Below are 8265 nucleotides of genomic sequence, written 5' to 3' on the forward strand. Positions count from 1 at the left end.
CAGGCTTTGTATAAAACTCTGCTCTGTGCCGCGGCCAGGGAAATAGACCCGGCCTCCTTACTCTTCTTATAATCTACATATTGACACTTATAATGGCGCTGAGCTGATTGGGAACGACTGTGTGGAGATGACTTCTCAGCAAACACTTAAATTTGACTGATGGCGGTGTCAGTAAGTGATAACTGGTGTGGCCAGGAGCAGCTGGATTGGTGCAGACTGTTATAGCATGTGGTACGGTACTGAGCGGCATTATGCCTTGCTGCTTGAATTTGTGTTATCATGCATTAAACGCACACGAATACACTGCTTGTTTACAATCAATCACAATTTCAATTTCTCTGTGACACAAGGAGGCCATTGGGTTTAATGGTCACGGCATTGTGCAGCCCCAGCTTGTGCCAGATTTGATTTAAGATATGGAATCTAGGCTTCCAACAAGCTTTTACTAACAGCACACAGTCGGTTTGCATATTCCATAGACAAGAGGCTTGTTTAGGAAAGATGCATTGCCTGATATATTGCCAAATCATGCCATCAAACCATGAGAAAATCTGAATCATAGCAACATTTCGGGCTTGTTTTGGTTCTTGAGACACACATATGCAAACAAAACAAACCTGTGCATGGCTGGCTGGCTGGCTAGCTGGGTGGCTGGGTGGTGACTGGCTCCAGTCCTTGACTAAAAAGACTTCAGACCTTTCCAATAAACACAAAAACAAGGTAAGATTTGCTACACAATTTGCATAAGTGGACACAAATTATTGTGCAATTTTACATTAAGGCACTATACTTCAGAAATACCACAACATTGACATTTACAACTCAAAACACACACACCAGCCATTTTATATATATATATGGCTGGTGTGTGTGTGTGTCTCTCTCTCTCTCTCTCTATATATATATAGAGAGAGAGAGAGAGGCATTAACCAACATTAACAACATAAAGCACTTATATTTTCTCACTGGACGAGAAAATAAATCCTTTCTTTAGTTAAAGTATCAATTCCCTTAATAAAAACACTTAAGCTAAACGTCAGAAGTATCAGCAACAATAAAAGTACTCATCATGCATAATGGCCCTTGCAGTGTTATGTTATTGAATTGGTATTAATGATTTTTCATTTACCTAAGCACAGAGCTATTTTTGTTATTATACGTGTGGGTAGAGTACAGCATATTCTATACACTGATCATATGCTATGTATCTACCATCCGAATATGAAAGGCCCCTACATCTGGATTTTGACATGCACTTAATTTGACACAAAGGTTTTAAATGTAATTCCTCCACAGTATAAATGTTACAGTAAATGGCTACTGCTGCAAGTTCCTACAATTAACACTGACCTGGGAAAGATTGCTTTTAGATTCTTTGCACCACACATTGCAATATAGTTTGATATCCTGGTCCCAATGGGTCCTTTTAAAATGATCATGCAAAAACCACAGATGATTTTAAGTGTGATTGTTTGTAACTTGTTCAATCTAACTGTAATAGTATTGCTTTTTTTAGTTTTTTAATTTATTTTGTATATGTTTAACTAGTATTTCTATTTGTATTGTTTTGTAATGATGTTTATTTACATTCAAATTGTTTGTTCCTTGTTCTATTAAAGCACTAATATATGCAGTTCTCCCTTTAAAAATGAAATCTTGATCTTCATGGGACTTACCTGTTTAAAGGTTGAAGACAGTTTGCAGCAATGTGTAATATAAGACGTCAGCAGATCTGAATAGATGGATGCAGGTATAATGGTTAATAGAGGAGGCGTTACCACAGCAACAAGCTGCTGGCATAAACATCTGGAGATCTATAAATTGATTCGAGAAACAAATCCAACGAGCTTCACGTTTCAATCCCAGCTGCTGCCTTCATTGAGCCGTGCTCGCTGGAAATAAGGTGACTGGCGCCATAGTGTGGCACGATGGAGCATTGCATGAGTGTGAAAGCCAGTTGTGCAATAATCATCTGATCCTGATCTGTTATTAAAGGGAGCTGAGGGCGAGGGCACTGTGAGGAGAGAGCAAGGTTTGGTTTTTTAATTTAGCAAATTATAATGGTGCCTCACTGACATATTAAATGCTTTAAATGTCATAAAATAAACATGACATTTGAGGCCCCCTCCTCTTTTTCCACTGCACTCCACTCGATTTCCTTCCAAGCCCCTAACCTTTAAATAAAACAAGTCAGGCGATGGTCCATTGCAACTAATGCTAATTACTGGTTTTTGTCTAAAAAAAACCCAAAGCGAAGTTGGTCCCGTGCGTCCGAGCGCACTGAACCCTGCACCAGCACTTCTGACTTCATCCATCCCATTTCCTGGACCAGCTTCCTGAGGGAGGCAGGGCTAGAGGAGCAGGCATGGGAAAGGTCGCCCCACTCTCTCTTTTTTTCCGATTACATCGATTCCGTTTTTAAAAGGAGGCCGATAGGAGCCGAGCCGTGCCGAGCCGTGTGGACCACCGAAGTGCGTAAAGAGCCCGTTGAATCAGTGAGGAGACGAACGAGGCTTCACGAGAGAGAAAGGTGAGGAGTTTCTAGAGTAATGAGAAAACTGTTGATTTACGTGACTATAACTTTTATCCCTGTTACTTCTCTGTGAGTGAAACACAGTGTGTTTGGTGCAGGTTCAATCCCCCAAAGTGGGATTCAGTTGTCTATATACAAGTTCTATCAGACCTTTCATTCATAATTTGTGGCCCTTATTCGTGTGGTGAATTGCAGTGTCTTTTTAAACTTTAAAAAAAAGTTCCAGTAAATCTTCTCTTGTATTGATTCTGTCTTTCAATGCTTCATGATTACTTTTCAAATAGACATAATCTCATTATGTACAGTAGTGACATGCATGTATTGCTGCTACTATAAGCTTTGTCATAATCTAAGTTATATTATTTAAATGCTTCAAATAAATCATATAAGATTGGAAAAAGGTATAATCAAATGCCAATTAATGGTGGTTACAGATGAGAGTATTGAAAGATTTACGTAGGCTGATATATCAGTTGTACTAGTACTGTCAAAGTTTTAAGTTTAAAACATTCTGTCCTTCTGTAATATGACAGCGAATTGCAGTGCCTTTTAATTCTTTAAAAACTTTTAGAAACTTCTGTAACATAAGCACAAATTAGTCTTTAATAATTGTAATAATGAAGTCGATTTATAGGCCAATAAAGACATTTTCCTGGAACTTTTGAAGTTTTAAAAGTTCACATCTGGTCATTGTGCTGTTATTTCGTTTACGTTGTGTAATTGCAGTGTCTTATAAAACTTATATAACTATTTTGATAGCCTACATAAGCTTTTCAATCCTTTATTTTTACAACTAATAATTATTTGATTTATTCTGGCTGTTCTTTTCAATATCATACTATTTATTTCAACCCATATAATAATTTAGAGAATATGGCAATAATACACGTAATGAGATTAATGTTATTTAAAAGTCATAATGAAAAGCCTACTGTGATTTAGTGTCTGTGACAGTAATTGTTTCTTGGTGGTAGGACTCCATTGTATCTTAAGTGTTTATACATTATATTAAGCACTTAATGGTTTAATTCAATCAATTTTCCATGTGAACTGGTATTCAAATCTTTGGTGTATTTTGAGGTGATAAGAATAATCCTCAAGGCTTGAGGAGAGGTGGATCAGTGTGCTTTTGCAATTTTAGGATCCCTGTCAAGTCCATTGTCCCGTCTAATCCTTTCAGAAAAGTTTGTGTTTTCTTTGTCAGGGAAAGCTTTTTTTTCTCACAGGGGGAGAAATAACAGAAAAACATAAATAGTCTAAACAAACACACAAATGTCAGAGTGGTGCCTTGACTCCCCCAGACAGGATGTTTGTTCAGATGCGTGTGTGCGTGCGTGCGGGTCCACATCAAGCTTCCCGACAAGCCACTGACGTTTCCATTTGTCACTAAAAGTTTCCAACAACCCCTGCCTCAATATGTCATTAAAAGAGTTTATGATTTGAAGCTGCTTCAAGTCACTCATAAACCCACCTTTTAAAAATAGAATGTAGAAGATGTAAACGTTTTAGGGGGCCTCATTAGGACTCACTTAATCCAGTTTGAGTGTGAACAGTGAGATTGTACAGTGTTTCCATTCATGTTAAATAACTTTAGTGCCATGTGGTTTTGTTTTAGTTCATTTTAATGTATAGGGGCTTTGTTTTTTCCCATTTTGATGATGGGGAGTTGGAGCCCACCCGGACATCAACAGTGCAGTGAGCTCATGGAAGAACTAATAGGAGCCTACAGTCAAAGTCAGATACACTCGTAGTAAAAAAAAGTATAAAAGACGCCATTATGTTGAATAGGTTGGAGAAGCTTAGCTCATGTGTTGCTTGTAGAAATAATGAAATCCTATAAAATATACAGGTTAGGTGTTCAGTGTTGCATCCAAGCCGGTGTGTTCAGTGATGTGAATGGAAGGGTTGGGAATCTAAAAGACGCACATAACAAGTACAACTATGCGGATGGCGCTGGGTCCAGTCACCTGACACAGCAGCTCCCAATTTGAGCAGAAGAGAAGGTACTTTGAGTTTTGTTTGGTAACAGTTTGGTTCCATGAGGACAGACCCGACACTCAGTCACGAAAGCAACCCACAATGTTCGTAAGAGTGTTTTGATGAGCTATTGACGAAAGTGTTTTTCTTATCGTAGTTCACACATTTAATATCTATGATGCAAATTTCAGTTTTGAGCCTCTGGCTATTTTTTTCTTATCTTTATTCAAAAGTGTGGTCTTTTAGTCTGAGAGCGGGACCTGTTGATTCCACATTCAGATTTAGTAATGCGCTTGTACTCAACTGATGCATGCTTGTGATTGGATTTGCTTCGCTTGTGCTCAAAAAGTCATTTTGATTTCCCGGGTTCTAGCTTGAGCTATGCTCTTAAAGGTTGGGGAATTTTAGCAAACTTATTGCACAAAAACGTCTTAGCCCAGAAGAAAAAAATCCAAGAGCAGGGGAGAAATTCCGAGATCAGGCATTTCACACGTGCACAGCAGCAACATGAGCGCAAGAACTGAAGTGGAAAACACCCCATGGCTTAATTCCATAAAAGTTGTACTGATTTCTGTTTGTTCTCCATAAAAAAAAAAACATGTCAATATTTTGCATCCTTAGTTATATTCTACAAACATTTTTGTTTCAGCATGAAATCTGTCAAAAGTTGGATAAACTGTTTTGTCATTCTCTCTGAACTGTCCCATAGAATCAGAGGATGTCCAGAGCTGACTGGTCCTTCCTGGAGCATCTGCTGGAGGAGGGCCAAGAGTACTCGACTGGCCTCGGCCGTATCTGGCTCACCGTGCTCTTCCTGTTTCGTATGTTGGTATTGGGAGCTGCTGCCGAATCTGCCTGGGATGACGAGCAGGCCGACTTCGTCTGCAACACGCGCCAACCTGGTTGCACCCCCGTGTGCTACGACAAGGCCTTCCCCATTTCCCACTTTCGCTACTTTGTCCTCCAAGTCATCTTCGTGTCCACGCCGACCATCTTCTATTTCGGATATGTGGCTATAAGGGCCGGGAAGGACAAGGAAAAAGAGGAAGAGGAGAGTGGCGTAAGTAAAATAGGAGATGGGAGCAATAAGAAAGTGACTAAAAGCACTGCAGAGGAGAAGGAGAAACAAGTGGAGGGGGGGAAAGGTAAAAAAGCTGAAAAGGCTACTCCTGAGGCCCCTAAACTGAAAGGCAGGCTGCTGTGCGCGTACGCATTAAGCATCCTCGTAAAAGTCCTCCTGGAGGCTGGCTTCATCGTGGGGCTGTGGATCCTCTACAACGGCTTCATCATACAAGCCAAGTTTGAGTGCACAGGGTTCCCCTGTCCTTACACGGTGGACTGCTTCGTCTCTCGGCCCACGGAGAAGACCATCTTCACCATCTACACACAGGTGATCGCTACCGTCTCCCTGCTCCTCAACCTCATGGAGCTCCTCCACCTCCTTCAGCTCGCCATCTCCCACCAGCTGGAGAAGCGCTACAGTGCCAAGCGGCGAGAATACCTTCCTCAGCCTGAGCAAGTACCGGCCGGACAGCAGACTCCAGAACTTCAGGCGGCTGTGTCACAGTCTTACACAGCAGGGGGTCACACCAGCCTCCCAATGCAGAGTGAGGCTACATGCCACTCCAATCCCCATGAGAGCTACGGGGATCTGGCCAGTGAGGCGACCTGGGGCCCTGGGGAAGCAGGGAGTGACCTGCTTCCTAGTTATGTGAACTGCATGGGCGCAATGAGGTCACATTCGCCAAGAGTCCATTATAAAAAACAAGCGCATCACACAGCTAAAAACAGTAAGGGTGCCCATAAGGGCCAGTCAAAGCTGAAACATTATGTTTGATGCAGTCAGATGTTGTTTATGACTATGAAAGCCTTGTTTGGTTTCTTGCTCTTTTTTTTCACTTATTAGTGGTATCCTGCACATGACCCTTGGGTGTCAGGAGTGCGGGCCGACAGCTCAAATAAGGGAGACATGAAGAAGAACAACTATTGCACTGTGAACCGCCATGCCTCAGAGGCAGGTAGACATTCAGCCAGAGATTTACCAGATAAATGATGCTATTCAAGACGCAACATTCTGAGAACACTCCCCAAGGCAAAGACAGCGAACACTCGGCCATGAGAAGATTGCAGTCATAAGATGCCTTCAAATTGCATTTAATGGCTTTTGGTGCTTGATGCGACAGTGGAAAAAAACACTCCAGTGGGGGGTCCGAGGGAAACCGTGTGAGTGTGTATGGGAGGGACTGCAGCCGAGGCGGATTTATATTCCTCTGAGATTTACACTGTAACCCATGGAGCTGTTTGAAGCCCCCCCCCCCTTCTCTCTTCTCCCCAAGGCTGTGTCCACACTGTGGAATGTACTGGTCGCTGGGTCCTCGCTCCAGCTCCCAAGAGGATAATGGCTGCGTGGACACAGGCATGCACGCAGGCATACACAAACACATGCACATGCACATGGACATACAATGTACTTTTCCCCTTTCACCCAGTGCGTTTAGGCCACTTGAGTAAGGGATGTGGAGTGGGAAGTCATGGGAATTCTGGTGTAGTGTGAGACTTATCATTCCCAGTATCAGTGCTATTTTATTTATGGAGAAAGCGGGAGCGAGAGGACCACAGCATACATCAGCGCAGCCGCTGAATAATGGAGGGAAGGCGAGCCTCCAGTTTGAAAAGCAAACCTTTTAGTGAGCTTGAGAGAGTTGAGAAAGTAAATGAGTGCATGTGTGATTGCACGGTGAATGGACTGAAAGAGGTACAGCAATGTGCAAGTTCAACAACAGGAAGTGAATAATTATGTGAAAACTGTATTTAATGTTTAAGCTATTGTGACAAATTTTCTATATTTATTATTTTGAATAAAAATAAATTGTTATACTACTATACATGAATGATGACACTGTCAATGTATCAATTAAGAATCATATATCCAGGAAAAAAAATGTCCCCCCAAACAATAGCCTACTGCAATTTTTGCAATCTATACAGAGGCTCTTTGTGGTGATGGCTTTATTCCCTTCTCTCTCTGAATGCAGGGATGAGATTTCCATGAGGAGGAAAATGTCCCCCAAGTGTGTATTGCTTCTTTGTCCAAGCGGTACAATTTCCACAATCCAAACACTGTCACAATACGGAAGCAATAAATCACTCAGGAGAAGGCGCTATGGGAATAATAGAAAGGCCAATGTGTGGAGAAGTGGATGAGCCTCGCAGAGTATCATAAGCATAACCTCCTGAGGAGGGAAAAAATATCTTTGATTTAATGGCCGTTTGCAAATCCACAGCTCTTGGCGGTAGAGAAGAAAGGCATCAATTATATGCCAGTAAAAGTTCATTCAAGGTGGAGCAGCACTTTGTTCTGCCTCTATTTGATATCCCCTGGCCACAGCTGACACTGCTAACACCGCTCTCTGTGGAGAGGAGCTGATAGAATCCAACACCTTCGACAACGGTGCTCGCCCGGGCTCCGAATGAATGTAGCCAAATGTCTTTCCAGAGATGTGGCTGCAGCCCTCTGCAACACGGCTCTCATTTCCAGCAATTTACAGAACTGTCTCCATGACGATAAGCAGTTATCTATGGCAGGAAAGAGGGTTTGTGGGAAATTGAGGTGAGGTAGGCTCTCATAGAGGAACTATGTGGAGGCAACTAAAACCAGCTGAAAAGCAGAAATTAAAAAAAGATTCAGATTGTTTTTTCTTTTACAGCAGTTTTTTATCTAAATGTATTGTGATTTAACAATAGAAAGACTGCTC

The 8265-nt window shown here is 41.8% G+C and overlaps 1 protein-coding gene across 2 annotated transcripts; it reads left to right on the forward strand.

Moving 5' to 3' along the window:
- The first annotated feature begins 2357 nt into the window (after positions 1 to 2357).
- On the forward strand, positions 2358 to 7395 carry gja4 (gap junction protein alpha 4). 2 transcript variants are annotated; one of them, XM_053447328.1, is made up of 2 exons: positions 2358 to 2530; positions 5220 to 7395. In XM_053447328.1, exon 2 carries the CDS (start codon positions 5229 to 5231, stop codon positions 6345 to 6347), a length of 1119 nt encoding a protein of 372 aa, XP_053303303.1. In that variant the 5' UTR covers positions 2358 to 2530; positions 5220 to 5228; the 3' UTR covers positions 6348 to 7395. The 2 variants fall into 2 exon arrangements, with proteins under 2 accessions (XP_053303303.1, XP_053303304.1); XM_053447329.1 differs by having other exon boundaries at positions 5223 to 7395.
- Positions 7396 to 8265: the final 870 nt, after the last annotated feature.

Source organism: Pleuronectes platessa, chromosome 18 (assembly GCF_947347685.1).
Source record: "Pleuronectes platessa chromosome 18, fPlePla1.1, whole genome shotgun sequence".
In the NCBI taxonomy this organism is placed as follows: Eukaryota; Metazoa; Chordata; class Actinopteri; order Pleuronectiformes; family Pleuronectidae; genus Pleuronectes; species Pleuronectes platessa.